The sequence below is a fragment of the Piliocolobus tephrosceles genome, chromosome 2, assembly GCF_002776525.5.
Source record: "Piliocolobus tephrosceles isolate RC106 chromosome 2, ASM277652v3, whole genome shotgun sequence".
Lineage (NCBI taxonomy): Eukaryota > Metazoa > Chordata > Mammalia > Primates > Cercopithecidae > Piliocolobus > Piliocolobus tephrosceles.
The window spans coordinates 86,913,755-86,931,390 of record NC_045435.1 but is presented as its reverse complement, the minus strand read 5'-3'; the positions used below and the strand labels follow the sequence as shown (position 1 = coordinate 86,931,390).

At 48.6% G+C, this 17,636-nt stretch overlaps 1 protein-coding gene across 1 annotated transcript in view; it reads left to right on the top strand.

The window, feature by feature from the left end:
- The window catches only part of BSN (bassoon presynaptic cytomatrix protein), a 110,126-nt gene that overhangs the window by 46,979 nt on the left and 45,511 nt on the right, over window positions 1–17,636 (top strand). The window contains exon 2 of the mRNA XM_026447984.1: window positions 14,942–14,947. Coding sequence (XP_026303769.1) covers window positions 14,942–14,947 — 6 coding nt within the window. The remainder of the gene's footprint in view (window positions 1–14,941; window positions 14,948–17,636) is intronic.

Below are 17,636 nucleotides of genomic sequence, written 5' to 3'. Positions count from 1 at the left end.
CCTGGGCAACAAGAGTGAAACTCCGTTTAAAAAAAAAAAAAAGGCCGGGCGCGGTGGCTCAAGCCTGTAATCCCAGCACTTTGGGAGGCCGAGACGGGTGGATCACGAGGTCAGGAGATCGAGACCATCCTGGTCTACACGGTGAAACCCCGTCTCTACTATAAAATACAAAACTAGCCGGGCGAGATGGCGGGCGCCTGTAGTCCCAGCTACTCGGGAGGCTGAGGCAGGAGAATGGCGTAAACCCGGGAGGCGGAGCTTGTAGTGAGCTGAGATCGCGCCACTGCACTCCAGCCTGGGCGACAGAGCGAGACTCCTCCGTCTCAAAAAAAAAAAAAAAAAAAAAAAAAAAAAAAAAAAATCTGTGTCTATATCTATATCTATAGATATAGATATATTTTTATTTATTTGCATGACTCTGCTTAGGGGTCTCCTTTTCAGAAGTGCCCCCTGACCCACCAGGGTAGTTTCTCTTCTTTCTCATTCATATTGTTCTTCTAAGCACCTATCATACTCTGAATGAATTGGACTTACCTATTTGTCTTCTCGGTCTTTGCTTGTATCCTGCACCATAAGACGAGTCCTATGAAATAAGTGGCCTTGTCTGCCTTGCTCACTACTAGGTAGCCAGCATCTGCAGTGCAGCCCAGTGCCAGGGGCCGTGAAGCTCCCAGTGAGGACCTGACATGCGGTAAAGCCACACACTTGTGCTGCTCTGGCCACCATCGGAGCCCTGACCCCTTCCACCTCCCCCCCTTTTTTTTTTTTTTTTTTTTTTGAGACGGCGTCTCCCTCTGTCGCCCAGGCTGGAGTGCAGTGGCCGGATCTCAGCTCACTGCAAGCTCCGCCTTCTGGGTTCCCACCATTCTCCTGCCTCAGCCTCCGGAGTAGCTGGGACTACAGGCGCCCGCCACCTCACCCGGCTAGATTTTTGTATTTTTTAGTAGAGACGGGGTTTCACCGTGTTAGCCAGGATGGTCTCGATCTCCTGACCTCGTGATCCACCCGTCTCGGCCTCCCAAAGTGCTGGGATCACAGGCTTGAGCCACTGCGCCCAGCCTCCACCTCCCCCTTTTGTATTTGGATTTGTATTCACATCCTCCATCCCAGGTACCCCACTCTGTTCTCTGGAACTCTCAAGCTGCCCTGAGTCCCCAGCACCTTCCCCAGACATTCCCTTTACCTTCTGCTAGGTAAAAACCTGGCCATGCCAAAATATTATTTGCAGGCCGCGTATAGGCTCACACCTGTAATCCCAGCACTTTTAGAGGCCGAGGTGGGCGGATCACCTGAGGTCAGGAGTTGGAGACCAGCCTGGCCAACATGGTGAAACCCTGTCTCTACTAAAAATACAAAAATCAGTCGGACATGGTGGTGGACGCTTCAGTATGCAATATTCTCCTTACTCCCTCAGCAGGGCTGTGCGAACCTCCATGCGCTTGCCTGATCATCTGGGCCAGGGGGCCTTTGCATGAGCTTGGCTCTCAGACCCTGGTCTCTCCTCTTTTGTCAGACACAGGCCATACAGTTCTACCTTTATCTTTCCCTTAGCACTGCTGCCTGGACTTCTCATTACTTCCCACTACCCTGAAGATTTTGGCAAAGAATCCAGGCTTCCTGCCCACTCCACTTGTTGTCAAGCCAGGGAAGGAAGAAAGGGAGGAAGGCAAGGCTAATGTTTTTCTCAGTGCCTACTGGGCACTTGGCACTGCATTTTCTCATGCTGGGGTGGCCCTGGCCCCTCTGTTGGCTCAATCCGGCCCAGGCATTCTGGGTGTGGTGACTCAGAGCTGGGCTAGTCCCTCAGAGACTTGCCCTTCTCTCTGGGAGCAGGACTGCTTGGCAGCATATTGCTCACTAGTCACTGGCTAGCTACGTGCCATGGAGAGTGTGATCACATATGCTGTCACATGCTCAAACACACATGCACACAGTGCATGTGCATACTCACGTGTGAGCACACACTACACATACATGTGTGCACACAGTAGCTCATCACGCTTTTTTCTCAGGTCTTAGTCACCACTCTCAGATCAACAGGCAGATATTTCCTTTATGAGAGCATCTCTCTTGATGGAATTTAGGCCACAGTAGCTGAATTTAATGGTCTCAATGTGTGAAAACATGTCAGGTAGGAACATGGGCATCCCTGAATCTGTGCTCCCCAGATGCAGAGCCCTGGAAAGGGGAAGAGAGTAGAGGAGGGAGCTCCTGGTGGTCCACTGGGGGAGGGCCTCTTCTGGTCAAGGGTGGGTCCAGTCACCTGAAAGGGATTGATGGCTCCTTGGATGTGAGGTTTTGGCCTTAGGCCAGGCCTTTGTGGCTGTTACCCCACATCAGGCTGAACAGTGAGGGGGACTGAGAATCAATCTCTGAGGCAGGAGGGAAGAATGGGAGGAGGGTATGGAGTGATGGCGGTCATCTGCAGGAAGCCTCTCACTGGGTGGTCTCTGCCTGCAGGAGGCAGTCTCCCCAAGTGGCCAATAGGGGAATTGTCCACAGGGAGAATCTGGAAATGAACCCCCAGCACCCTCCTGACTCTCACAGGCTGAGAGAGAAGGAAAGGCAGGAACCAAAGTGCCACAGATAGGTGTTAGATTTCTCCTTCTGAGTTAGACCCCTCAGAAGTGAAAAACAAGAAAACCACAGAGGAAAGGCTGCATAGTTGGCAAGAAAGGAAAACAAACCACCATCTATGCACATTTTTCTGCAACTAGGCTGATAGGCATGTGGAACCATGGACACGGTAATGTCAAAGGCTGAAAAGTGGTGGATGGCTTTCCTTTTTAAATGTCCTTTGATGTTGCAGTGGGTATTATTTAGAAGGGGGGTTGTTTTTCCTGCTGGAATCTTGAGTCTCAGTTACTCATCTCAGTCTTGAGATGGCATTTTTAAATCATTCTCATCATCTTTCATAAGCCTTATAAAGAACTGTATTCAGGCTGGGCATGATGGCTCATGTCTATAATCCCAGCACTTTGGGAGGCTTAGGCGGGTGGATCACGAGGTCAGGAGTTTGAGACCAGCCTGGCCTACATGGTAAAACCCCATCTATACTAAAAATACAAAAATTAGCCAGGCGTGGTGGCGGGTGCCTGTAATCCCTGCTACTCAGGAGGCTGAGGCAGGAGAATTGCTTGAACCCGGGAGGCAGAGGTTGCAGTGAGCCAAGATCGTGCCACTGCACTCCAGCCTGGGTGACAGAGCAAGACTCTGTCTTGAAAAAAAAAAAAAAGAATTGCAGTCAATGGGTCAATACATCCTTAACACCAACCCTGTCTGGGCATTTAGTTTCATGCTGCATGCAGGTGAGGGGGGAGAGGGAGTCCAGAGGGAGCCCACAAGCACACAAGGAGCCCTCCCTCATGAGGCCATGAAAAGTCTGCAGGAAGGCACAGCAGATTTCTGGGAACTGAGGAATCTTAAGAGGGTCCATAGCGGGCAGGATACTTAAACCAGGTTTTGAAGGTTAAATTGACTTTTTTTTTTTTTTGAGACAGAATCTTACTCTGTCACCTCGGCTGGATTGCAGAGCACAGTGGTGCAATCATAGCTTACTGCAACCTCAACCTCCTAGGCTCAAGGGATCCATTTGTCTCAGCCTCTCAAGAAGCTGGAACCACAGGCACATGCCACTATGCCTGGGTAATTTTTTATTTTTTATTTTTTGTAGACATGGGATCTCCCTATGTTGCCCAGGCTGGTCTCAAACTCCTAGGCACAAGGGATCCTCCCACCTCAGCCTCCCAAAGTGCTGGGACTATAGGTGTGAGCCACCGCATGCCTGGCCTGAATTGGCTTTTAAGGAAACTGCCTTGTAGAAAGAGAATACAGCATGAGCTGGTAGAGGTGGGGGTCAGATGAGGAGCCTCAGGAATCCCTGCTGAAGGCAGTGCAAGAAGAGGAAAAACTGCCTAGTTAGGAGGAGCCACATGGTAGAGTGTTTTGAAGGCTGTGGGCAAGTGTGTCCAGGGTGGGGTGGTAACCCTGGATATGCTGCTGTGCCCGACATGCATATGGTGGGATTAGGCGGGAAGAGTGAGCACTTAGCATAATATAACTGGTACAAACTTTCACACGTGTGACTATGATCATGGCAGCTACCATAGGAAAGCCAGGCCTTTTTCAAACAGACTGTCTGAGTGAGACTCCTAAGCAGGGCCTACTCTCATGTCTCTGTACCAGGCTTCAGAGTCTTTTCTCCCCGAGACTTGTCTATCATTGGCCTGGGATGCCCTTGCAGGACCCGGGATTATTGCAGTGGGTCCTCTGTGTTCTATGCCCAGTGTGTCAGCCACTGCTGCCACACAGAGCCTCTGCTTTCCTGATCAATCACCCGAGCCCATGGGCCATTCAGTCCACAAACATTTACTGAGCCCTGCTCTGGGCCAGGCCCTGTGCCCAACTCTAAGGACTCTGTGGTCACTGTGTGTAGAGGAAAGCCAGATAGCCCACGTTTCTCTGGAACCACCCCCCCTTCCCCATGGCTTCCTCTAGGATTTTCTGGGACTCTGCCAGCCCACATTGATTTCTCCTTCTGGGAGCCCCCAGACCACTGACCCCACCCACCACACACACACACGCACATTCAAGTTCCTATGCTTTTGTGTGTGATAGATGGAGTTTTGTATGTAACACTTGCTTTGTATTCTTTTGATTGTAATAAATTTGAAGTTGCAAGGCAAAGGTAGAGTTCAGAAAGTTTCATTCTCATTTTACTACCTGTTATTTCTAGGCGGGTGGATCACTTGAAATCCGGAGTTCAAGACCAGCCTGGCCAACATGGCGAAACTCCATCTCTACTAAAAATACAAAAAATTAGCTGGGCGTGGTGGCTGAGGGCTGTAATCCCAGCTACTTGGGAGGCTGAGTCAGGAGAATTGCTTGAACCTGGGAGGCAGAGGTTGCGGTGAGCCAAGATCACACCACTGCACTCCAGCCTGGGCGGCAAGAGCAAAATTTTGTCTCAAAAAAAAAAAAAAAAAAGAAAAAAGCAGGCCTGATTTCTGGACAGAGAGGTTTTTAACATAGGATGAATAGATATTAGTTTGGTGTTTCTCCCACAAAATAGACAATAGGCATTATTTTTTAATTCCACTGACTTCCCATGAGAAATGTATTAAGGGGTCCCAGGCAGGGTTTCCCTGGAAGTCTCAAACAGGAGGCTCTGGGATGCCTCATACACTAGGATGTTTCTGGGGCCAGTCCAGTCCCCTGAGCACAGCAGATGTTCAGTGAATTCATGCATGCATTTAGTGTCTGCATAGTGACGCAGACACTTGGTGATCTTGCCAACTGCATTGTTGGCCTGTATCTCTCTTCCTGTGCCTAGAGCCGGGCTGAGTGTGAAGTATACCCTTAGCCATCTTTGTGGGATAAAGATATGTCCAGGCAGCCCCTAACGGCAGGCTGAGTGCTGAGTCTCTCATCAGTATTGGGTCTGATGACCGGTCAGGAACTTGAGGTTCAGAGTCCTGGCTTCTGCCCTGTTGGGGGCAGGACTATGGGAAGTGGCTTGCTTCCTCCCTAGTCACAAAGGCTTGCAGTTTTCTCTTAGTTTATCTTGACTTCCAGATTGCAGCAAAGTTTTGAAGAGAGCTGACAAGCACAGCATTGTCCCCTTGGTAAAAGGCTGCAGTAGTAGGATTTGCAGTAGCTGGAACCTGGGTAAAACTGGCTCAGCTTTATGTAATGACTTCAGTCTCCTGATTTGAGCTTCCTAGCTTTAGGAGCTGACCTGGGTCAGAACACTGTGATGCTACACAACCCAAAGTTGTGTCATATGGGGTCCTAATGCAAGTGTCTATGAGCCTGGGGCTGGCTGGGGAGCAGGAGCCTCCATGACTTGGGCTGCATCAGAATTCCTGGGCTATACTTGAGAGCCATGGTACTCCCAGAAGATGGGGTTGGGAAATGTGAAGAGGGCTGGCACTGGGGCCAAAGCTCCTTAGAAGTCTGTGGTGAGGTGACTGAGAATTTACCTGGCCAGTTAGACGTTCCCTCAGAAAGCTGAGCCTAGTAGTGGAACACGTGGAGATACCTGGTTGGCCTAGAACACTCTTAAAAGGTGCCCCAGTCACTGTAGACTGGAAAGGCCAGGAATGTCTTAGTTCAGGAATGCACTATGACTTCTCAGAGAAATGTCAATGTCTTGGGTTCTTCTGGTGTCCCAGGCCAGGGTCATCTGGAGAGTCTAGGAGATCATAGAGGGAGCTCCTCAAGGAGCTGCTGACCCAGGTCTTGGCTCTGGGTGGTGACTCTGGCCTGGCCACCTGCCTGCCTTCTCTTCCCTCCTCTGCTTCTCTTGGCTCCCAGCATGGGCTCCTACCTGTCCTAGCTCCCCTAGGAATTTCCTGCTGATGAGCTATTACCCAAGTCTGATGACTAGGTAGGAAAAAAGACATTTTTTCCTTCCAAAAACTGCAAGAGGAATAAGAAACAGAAAAGAAAACTCTACCTTCAACAAAAATAACAAACACCTGTAACCTGAAATACAACAAAGATTGATTTTGTTTGTTTGTTTGTTTTATTTTTTTGTTTTTGAGACAGAGTCTTGCTCTGTCACCCAGGCTGGAGTGCAGTGGCATGCTCTTGGCTCACTGCAAGCTCTGCCTCCCACGTTCACACCATCCTCCTGCCTCAGCCTCCCAAGTAGCTGGGACTACAGGTACATGTTGCCACGCTTGGCTAATTTTTTGTATTTTTGGTAGAGATGGGGTTTCACCGTGTTAGCCAGAATGGTCTCGATCTCCTGACCTTGTGTTCTGCCTGCCTCAGCCTCCCAAAGTGCTGGGATTACAGGCGTGAGCCACCGCACCAGGCTAAACAATGATTTTAAAGTCCAGGATCAAAATCCATCCAGGATGGAGGATTTTAGGAGGGGATACTTGTCAGAGTCCAGAGGACCAAAACAAATAATGATCTATTGGACCGGTTAGCAAAGCCAACATATGCGGACAAGCTTAGGGAGTATCTTTGAACCCTGTGTGATACCAAGGAGTTACTAGGGAGGTGGAGTTACCCAAGGAATTGAGCAGGGTGTGGCAGGTGAGGGGAAAACTGTGGGTTGCCAGCAGTTCAGACAATAGAAAAACAAGGGAAATTCAAAATAGGTATAATTGGTATCTCTGGAAAAGAGAACAAAACAAATGGAACACAAATATTCAAAGATACAATAGAAGAAAACTTTCCCCCTGAAATAAAAGAACACATAAATCTTTTGTTTGAAAGGCTGGGGGCTGGGCATGGTGGCTCACACCTGTAATCCCAGCAGTTTGGGAGGCCAAGGCGGGCAGATTACCTGAGGTTGGGAGTTTCAGACCAGCCTGACCAACATGGAGAAACCCCATCTCTACTAAAAATACAAAAAACTACCTGGGTGTTATGGTGCATGCCTATAATCCCAGCTATTCGGGAGACTGAGGCAGGAGAATTTCTTGAACCCAGGAGGCAGAGGTTGCAGTGAGTAGAGATAGTGCCATTGCACTCCAGACTGGGCAACAAGAGTGAAACTCCATCCAAGAAACAAAGAGGCCGAGCGCGGTGGCTCAAGCCTGTAATCCCAGCACTTTGGGAGGCCGAGACGGGCGGATCACAAGGTCAGGAGATCGAGACCATCCTGGCTAACACAGTGAAACCCCATCTCTACTAAAAAATACAAAAAACTAGCCGGGTGAGGTGGTGGGCGCCTGCAGTCCCAGCTACTTGGGAGGCTGAGGCAGGAGAATGGTGTAAACCTGGGAGGCGGAGCTTGCAGTGAGCTGAGATCCGGCCACTGCACTCCAGCCCGGGCGACAGAGTGAGACTCCGTCTCAAAGAAAAAAAAAAAAAAAAAAAAAGAAAGAAACAAAGGCCAGACTGAATTTTAGGAAAAATACGCATATTTAACCCAAAAACATGTCTTGGTGGTGTCACTGAATTCCAAAGAGAAAAAAATAGTTCTATTGCATCCAGAGGGGAAAAGTTTATATATATATATGTGTGTGTATATATGTATATATATATAGCTGACCCAGAGCTCTCCACAGTAATAATCAATGATAGAAAACAGAGGGGCTAGCTATATTTCCAAAGTCCTCATGGAGAGAAAGTGTAAACCCAGAATTTATATCCAGCCAACGTGTTGTTCAAGTTTCTTTTTTCATTATTATTATTATTTGGGACAGAGTTTTTGCTCTGTTGCCCAGGCTGGAGTGGAGTGGTGCATTCTCAGCTCACTGCAACCTCCACCTCCTGGGTTCAAGAGATTCTCCTGCCTCAACCTCCCGAGTAGCTGGGACTACAGATATGTGCCACCATGCCTGGCTAATTTTTCTTTCTTTCTTTTCTTTTCTTTTTTTCTTTTTTTTTTTTTTATTTTTAGTAGAGACGGAGTTTCTCCATGTTGGCCAGGCTGGTCTCAAACTCCTGACCTCAGGTGATCCGCCTGCCTTGGCCTCCCAAAGTGCTGGGATTACAGGCGTGAGCCCCCGTGCCCAGCTGTAGTTCAAGTGTAAAGGTCGTGAAGATATGTTCAGACATTCAAGAACTCGGGAAACGTGGTTTCTATGAGTTCTTTTTAAATGAATGAATGAATAAAAACTTCTAGAGATAAATTCTATAAGATATACATGGAGATGCTGTGATTAAAGGAGTAGTAACCTCACCACCACTTACTTGCCCTCAGATGAGCCATCAATCACACAGTGCTTATTACAGGCACCTTGGTGCAAGAGACATTCAGTCTTTTTTTTTTTTTTTTTGAGACGGAGTCTCGCTCTGTCACCCAGACTGGAGTGCAGTGGTGCGATCTTGGCTCACTGCAAGCTCTGCCTCCCGGGTTCACGCCATTCTCCTGCCTCAGCCTCCTGAGTAGCTGGGACTACAGGCACCCGCCACAACGCCCAGCTAATTTTTTGAAATTTTAGTAGAGACAGGATTTCACCATGTTAGTTAGGATGGTCTCGATCTCCTGACCTCGTGATCCGCCCGCCTTGGCCTCCCAAAGTGCTGGGATTACAGGCGTGAGCCACTGTGCCCGGCCAACATTCAGTCTTTAAAGTTAAACTGATCTCATGGCATTTGACACTTCAGCTGACTCGTGGCCACATATATCTCTTGCTATTCTGGAGAAGCCATGGGGTAGAGGTGAAAATGGGACTGAGGGGAAGATCAAAGGTAGACTCTACATGAACCACTGTATACCCACTGGTCTCTTTCTAGAATTTGGCCTGAGGTGGGGCTGGTGCAATTCTTAGTGAGACACTACAAGAATATGGATGTCACTTGAGGCAGGTCTAAGGGTTTGGTTTTGTTCTACATCATAGATGACAAGCCCATGACCTTTGTGCTTAATTGATGGTAACAATCTTTCCTGTGAATCCTTCCCGAACCTACCTCCCAGGCAGTCACTACCAATTTATTGGGGTTAAAGGAAAGTTACCCTTATTTCCCATCCTTGCTCTGGATTCTGGAGACTAGCTGGTCCCAGAGGAAACCAAAAGCAAATCAATTTGCCTGAGAGATGTTCTTAATCTAGTAGACCCACTCAGGCCCCAGGGCTGGGGAATGAGGTCTCCAAGGTTTACTCTTGTGGCAGTTATGGCCTGGCTTCCCCTTCCTCTCAGACTCCTGGTAGTCTCCGCCTCTGATGCTGGCAGCTTCTTCTAGCCTATGTTTAATGGCAGCAAGTCTTGTTCCTACCAGTCCCTCTTGTCACATTCTCCTCTTGCTGACCCACCTGCAGTCTCATGCTGGACTCTTTCTCTCAGCAACAGCACAGCAGTCAGAGCTCACTGCCTTAAACATGTTCTCTTCTGGCCCAAACAGGCTGGCCTGGAACAAATTGAGCCTTGTTGTTAGGCCACAGGAAGAGTCCCACTTGCCAGACATTTCTGAGTGGAAAGGATGAGTGGAGGTGGCAGGTACCTGGTAACACTGATGGTTCCTTCATGTGGGTTTGTCTGCTCGGGGTGTTGAGTGCATGTCTGCCCAAGGGCATCAGTATACACCTGGCATCACCAGGCCATCATGGTGCTTTGTCCCCAGCTCTACCAAGGACCTAGCTCTCTGGGTTATCTGGGGTCTTTAGGGTCTTGAAAACTTACCATGAGAGTGGGACTACAACTTAAAGGGGCTGGGAAGTTAGGAAGAGAAGATGTCAGCCTCAAGGGAGCTCTTACCTGTGGCATGACCTCTCACCCTGCCCAGGAACCCTGGGTGTGGTACCTTACCTCCCCAGCCAGCAGAGAGCACCTTAGAGGCTTTGAGCCCATGATACCATCTTCTTGGGCTCTTTCTGTGGCTGTGGCTGCGTGTTATGGAGATCCTTACCCTTGTGCTGTTGCCGTCAGCACTGCAAGTTCTTTTTGGCCCATAGGGCAATCAGGAAGCTGATGAGGCCAGCCCTTGATGGCTGGGGGCCTCCCTGTCACTGACCTAAGTACGCTTTCCATGGAGCCTGGTGGAGGGTAGGACTGAATCTGGTCTGGGAAACCAACAGAGACTATTTTAAGGACTGGAGAGTGAGAGTTTAAGAATTTTCGTAGCAGTGGCCTCAACTAGGACACATATGCCAAGGGGTTGAGGGATAGGGGAGGGACAAGGCAGAACATATGGAAATTTCTATTTACATTTATTGTCTATCCATCTTTTAAAACTTTTCCATTTGGGGAGGTGGGTTTTATAAAAAATAAGCATTTATATAATTGGTAGATGAATATTCATATGTTGGAGATGCTGAAACATGTTTTATTGATAGAGGCACATGATTAAAAAGGCAGGAGGCCACTGACTTGAAGGCTGGGCAGGCCAGGACATGTTTTCTTGTGCAAAAACTGGAATCTTTTTTCTAAGCCTAAACTTTCTAGATTTTCATATCCATTCCTGAGAGAGGAGCTCTAGGACACTGGACCTGGCCCCAGCACCCACTGCTCTGTAGCCTCTGCTGCCTGGGTGCACAGGAACCACTGGGGTAGCCCAGTAGTCCTTCCTGCCCTGGGCCTCAAAGGAGAGGGTCCTCCCACAGCATCTGCCCATCTCTAATTGCCCATTACAGAAAGGTCAGCCATGAATTTATCAAAACCTCTTTTGAAGCTGTGAGGCTCTTCTGGCCACTCTGACTTAGAGAAACAGTTTCTTTAAGTTCACTCCCCTCCTGGTGAACAAAGACAGCCGTTTATTAATGGGAAACATTTCTTTCAAATCCTCAACTGAAGGTGGTGGGGGGCATGCTCTGGAATGCTGCCTTGTGGAGCCCAGGTTGGTTTTCCCTCTGGCGCCTGCACTGGCCCCATGCCTGGCTGCTTTTCCTTCTGGTCTGAATCAGCCTGGTCAGGCTCTCCTTCCCACTGTGCACCAGGGCAGCCACATCTCTCCTGGTGGTTCTGCCATTATAGACGTCACTGGTGTCTGAAGCATTTTTTAGTCACTGACGCTTGCTGGCCTCATGCCTTTCTGGGGGCTTCTGACAGAGGGGAGCTTAGCCTCTCACCCGTGCAGTTGGGATTATGTCTCCCAGCAGTGGTCATGGGATGGGACAGGAGGCCACAGGGTACTAAGGATTGGTGGGGGAGAGGCTAACTGAATTTGCTCTGTTCCCCTTCCCAGCAGCCCTCATGTGGCCAGGGTGCCCCTTCCTGCCTTGGCAAATAGCCCTGAGTTAAGATTGTTTCTGATCAACTAATAGCCTTAAATGCTGAAAGGAAGAAAAGCTGGTAGAAATCTGGCTGTTTCTACATTGTTTACCTTTCTCGGCCATCTTAAAAATATATTTGTCCCAATACCTAATGCATATGGGGCTTAAAACCTAGATGACAGGTTGATAGGTGCAGCAAACCACCGTGGCACATGTATACCTATGTAACAAACCTGCACATTCTGCACATGTGTCCCAGAACTTAAAGTCAAATAAAAAATTATATATATAGGGATATATATCCCTAGATAAGGCATTTCTAGTCTTCCCTGTTTGGCTTCTAGCCACTCCTTCATCTTTCTGCCCTTTCCCTCCTGCACCTGCTTGTCTCCTGTGTCTCCTTTATGGCGGCGCCCCTCTCCCCTCCTTGCTTACACACCCTTAACCTGGCCCTCCCAAGCAATAGGGCTCCCATGGCTGCTGGGAGGAGCACTGGCTTCAAGGGGCCTCTCTGCTGATGAGGCCACATCCATGAGACCAAGTCTTCCTTGTGGGTCCTGCCTGTGGACACCTCCCTCTCTTTTTCCTCATTCCCTTCTTTCTTCTGCCCAGCAGCCATATTTTGGTGGAGACCTTTGTTTGTGTCTCTTAAGAAGAGCCTCCTGGAGGGCTTACCTCTTCCCTCCTGAGGAGGCCTTGGATGGTTGCAGTCACTGTGGCTCCCATGGAACGTGTGTTCAGGTGTATGGCACAGACAGTTATGACCCCTGGAGCTCCTGCCACGGTGGGCCCTTGTGTTCAGCTGGAGAAGGAACTGGCCCTTCCTAAGCTGGATTGGTTTGGGACAGGACTTGGGCATTTATGGTGTGTGGCCCTCATGGGTGTAGCCTTTCTTCCTGTGACTTCTCGGCTTTCATATATGTAGACTCATCATGGCAGGGGGTTTTGTTGAGTGCTCCTCCTCATGGGAACTTCTATAACCCTGTGGGGTCATTCTCTTTTTTCTCCTTTCTCTGACTTCTCTGGTTCTGACATCTCCTCTACTCCTACCAACTTTGTCCCTCCCCACAAAGCTTTCTTGGACCACTGCTCTCTGGGTGATTTCTAGCCTGAGAATTGTCTGTGAACAAGACCTGTAAGTCTCCCAGATAAAAATATCTACACTTATCTGAATTGAACCGAAGCTGTGACCCATCTCTTAATGTCTCTTACCCCCTACCCCTACCTCAACACAACCAAACCCAAACTTGTGATTTTGTGATTTCACTTCCCATTTCTCACCCACTAATTGACTTCTCTCCTTGGATTCCCCATCTCAATTTAAAGGAATACTTCTCCCTGGAGCCAAAGCCAGAATACCCGCTGCTGTACCTTCCCTTCCTCTTGCCATGCAGACTATCTCCTGGGCCAGTGCCTTATTCTCACTGGTTTCCCTACCTCATCATCTTCTTGAAAAGACCCTAAACATTCCCCTATGTGAAAACCTTACAGGCTGTGCTCATTTTAGCTTTTAGCTTCCCAATTGGCTCAGGTAGTTCAACACACACTATCACATGATTGCTGGGAGCTGTTCTAGGTGCTGGGAGCAGCAATGACTTACTTACAGTCTGAGCTACTCAGACTGAGCATGCTCTGCTGTGCCTCTGAGTCTTCGTGCATGTTGTTGCCTCTGCCTAGCATGCCCTGTCACCTTGGCATGAACAGCCCATCTTTTAAGGCCCAGTTTAAATGTCTTCTCATCCTCAAAGACTTCTGCTTCTGTCCATCACTGGACCACGCAGCAGTGTGTCTTGCAGGGATTTGTTTGCACATCTGTCTCTACTCTAGACCAGAGGCTCTTGGAGGACTGGACTCCTATATGAATCATTTTTTAAAAAAAAATTTAATTAAATATTAAATGACTGTTTATAAAGAATATAAGAATACTTAAACAACAGGTATAAGATGTGAAGAACAACAATATGAACACCTGTGGACCCACCTTCCATTGAAGAGATATAATTCCTTTATACCATCCATACCTATTATAGGGCCTGGAACTAATCCAGGGGTCAGTAAATGTGAATGCCTGAATGAATGAACATCTATTGCTGGAGTCATTTTCTCTACGAGTCTCTCAGCGTTGCTAGTTAAGTCCCAGGTGAATGGTGTCATGGCCCTAGCCCAGCCCCACTCCGTGAGCCCATTCTACTGTTCACACATTGTTCTGGTTATTGTGCATGTGCTTATTGAGTGTCCACTCAATGCTAAGCGTGGCGCTGGGTCCTAAGGATATAGTGGGGAGCAAAATGGTGAAACCTCTTCCCAGGGAGCTTCCACGTAAGCAGCTTTTCAGAAAAAATAATCCAAAGAACCCAAACTGCAATGTTTTCTACCCCCTCTACAGCTACATGGCGTTCCCCTGAAAGGCAGTGTGGGACATGGTTAAGGACATGGACTGGTGACCTAGATTTTGGAATCCCAGCTCCACCATTTGCAAGTCATGATGGCTTTGCATGTTACTTAACTTTTATGTGTGGCAGTTTTCTCATCTGTAAAATGGGCAAAATAGATCCTATTCAGTGAATTTGCTGTGAGGCTTAATGCAGTTACTATGTGACAGGTGGCTCATGGTGAGGGCTCGGTCAGCATTACCACAATTATTGTCAGCAGAGCCTTCTATGGTATGGCTGGGGGTGTAGCCAACTGCTGTGGGGAGGAACTTTAGGTATTGTTCCTGAAGTTCTCTCCTACATGAAGTCAGACCCAGAGAAGGGCCGAGTGCCATGCCAGGCACTTGCCGTGTTTCCTCAGCTTTAAAACTTTGGGGCCACATTTTACTACTCTGAGTCATTTAGTGCCTACAGTCAACCCATTCAAGAAATACATATTGAGTATCCAGTTTGTGCCAGGCACTGTGGTAGGCCCTGGGACACAGCTGTGAGGAAAGCACACGGAGGCCGTGCCCACACAGAACTGGCAGTTTAATTCAGGGATCCCAGAGGATATACAAAAGCAATAAATTTTTTATATGATGGGTCAGAAGGTGCTCAGTGCCACAGAGAACAAAGAGGCAGGGGAGACAAGTGCAGTTTTAAATAGAGTCAGGTTAAGTGTCCCTGAAAGGATGCCACCAGAGCAAAGACTTGAGAGGGAGCAAGTGTCTGCAGAAAAAACAGCAAATCTGAGGCGGGCGGATCACAAGGTCAGGAGTTCAAGACCAGCCTGGCCAATATGGTGAAACCTTGTGTCTACTAAAAATACAAAAATTAACTGGGCGTGGTGGCTCATGCCTGTAGTCCCAGCTACTTGGGAGACTGAGACAGAAGAATCTCTTGAACCCGGGAGGGGGAGGTTGCTGTGAGTTGAGATCGTGGCACTGCACTCCAGCCTGGGCGACAGAGTGAGACTCTGTCTCAAAAACAAAACAAAACAAAACAAAAAAAGAAAGAAGAAGAAGAAGAAAGAACAGCAAATCCAATGGCCAAATGCACATGTCAGGAGTGGGCCTGGCATAAGGGAAGTGGAGTCGGGGAGAGGGTAATCAGAGATGAGGCCAGAGGAAAAGGGGCCAAATCTCATGGGGCCTTGTGGGCCATTGTAAGACTTTTGGCTTTTCTTTTGGGAGGGAGAGGAAACCAGTGCAGGGTTTAAGCAAAGCAGAGAAGTCAAGCAAAGCCTGACTCGTGTATTTAAAGCCTTATCGCGGGACTGGGCGTGGTGGCTCATGCCTGTAATCCCAGCACTTTGGGAGGCCGAGGTGGGTGGATCACTTGAGGTCAGGAGTTCGAGACCAGCCTGGTCAACATGGTGAAACTCTGACTCTACTAAAAATACAAAAAATTAACCAAGTGTGCAGGTGTGCACCTTTAGTCCCAGCTACGTTGCAGTGAGCCGAGATTGCACCACTGCACTCCAGCCTAGGCAACAGAAGGAGACTCTCTCTCTCACACACACACACACACACACAGACACACACACACAGACACACACACAAAGCCTTATGCTGGCAACTGAGAATGGCTCAAACCAGGTGGGGTGAGGAGGAGGGAGTAAGTAGTAGTGGCCAGCTTCAGAAGCCAATAAGATATACTGCTGGATTGACTTAGGATGAGATGGGAAGGGAGGCAGAGATGGCACCAAGGGGGAGACTAGGAGGCCCACATTTAGGGGGAAGATCAGGGGCTCAGCTTGGGTGTGTCAAGGTGAAGATGCCTACAGGGCATCTCTGTGAAGATGTGGAGTTGGCAGTTAAACAGGTGAAGAGTTCAGAGCAGAGTTCTGGGCCAGAGATAGACATTTGGTGGGTATCAGTGGAAAGTGGATTTAAAGCCCTGAGACTGGTTAAGTCTTGAGACTTAGGGATTGTGAGTACTCACAGAAGCACGTTTGTGTAAAGACTGAGCCCTGGGTCTCTCCAGTGTAAGGAGTGGGGTTCTGGGGTTGGCATACAAGGAAGAACCTGCAAAAGAGATTAGAAAGGTGTGGCCAGGCAGGAGGAGGAAATTCAGGGGAAGGTGGTATTCCCGAAGGCAAATAGAGAACTTATTTCAGGAAGGAGGGAGCGAGCACCTGGGATCAAGTGCTGCTCATGGTCAAATGAGATGAGGAACTGAGATGTGACTGTCGGATTTGACGATGTGGAGGTCCCTACTGACTGTGACCTGAGGAATGTCTGTGGAGTGATGGGCAAAAGCCAGGTTGGAGGGGTGGGTTGAGAGGCAGAGAGGAGAGGAGTAGGAGGTAGTGAGTGGAGGCAGTTCTTTTATTATTTATTTTAGTGACAGAGTCTTGCTCTGTCACTCAGGCTGGAGCTCAGTGGCATCGTCCTAGCTCACTGTAACCTTGATCTCCTGGGCTCAAGAGATCCTCCTGCCTCAGTCTCCCAAGTTGGGGTTACAGGTGCAAGTCACCTTGTCAGGCAAGTGGAGATAATTATTTTAAGGAGTTTTGCTGTAAAGAAGAGGAGAGAAATGGGGCAGTGGCTGAAGGAGTGGTGGAGTAAAGTGCTGCTGCTTCTACTTTTTTGTTTTTTAGGATGGGAGAAGCTTGTTTGTATGATAATTGAAACGATCCAATAGAGAGGAGGAAATGAATGATGAAGGAGAGGGGAGAATTTGTGATGGTGAGAAGTGGGCCTTGGGATCAGGAGGCAGGTGAACACTGGGGGACAGGAGTAGGGAGGCTGAAGTTGTGCAGGTTTCTTCTGGTGGGTCCTACTTTCCTTGTGAGATGGTCAGCAGGTCATCAGTGGCAGTTAAGAGACAGAAGGAGGTGTTTGGAAGCTTGAAGATCAAGGAGAGGGTATAAGGAAGCATCTAGGAAGACAGGAGAGTACAAAGACCATGGGTATATATTGCGATCTCCAGGTGTCACGATGGCTACCATGAGGCGTGTGGGCACACATCAATGCCAGGAACATTGCCCTCGCATGCAGACTTTGCTGGGTGCAGAAGATTGTTTGTTTATTCACTGTCACCACGGCTGAGTTTAGAACCCTAATCTTCACGAAAAATGTCTCCAGCAAGACTACACTGTGATACAACATTGATTTAAAAAGTCGCTGTGTATATAGATTGCCTGCTACTTATTGGGCAACACAAATACAATAGAAGTGGCTACATTTCTCAGAAGGCTTGCACAGCCTGGAGAGGGGTGGGGGCCACAGCCCATTCACATGTTTATAAAAGGCTCTCAATATCTTCTGATTTGCTTTCAAGGGCTGCCTTTAAACTCCAGTCCCAAATAATTTAAGTAAAAAATGAAACTTAATTTGGACAAGTGGGAAATACTTCTTTAGGATACCTAGGGCCGGGCGCGGTGGCTCAAGCCTGTAATCCCAGCACTTTGGGAGGCCGAGACGGGCGGATCACGAGGTCAGGAGATCGAGACCATCCTGGCTAACATGGTGAAACCCCGTCTCTACTAAAAAATACAAAAATCTAGCCGGGCGAGGTGGCGGGCGCCTGTAGTCCCAGCTACTCGGGAGGCTGAGGCAGGAGAATGGCGTAAACCCGGGAGGCGGAGCTTGCAGTGAGCTGAG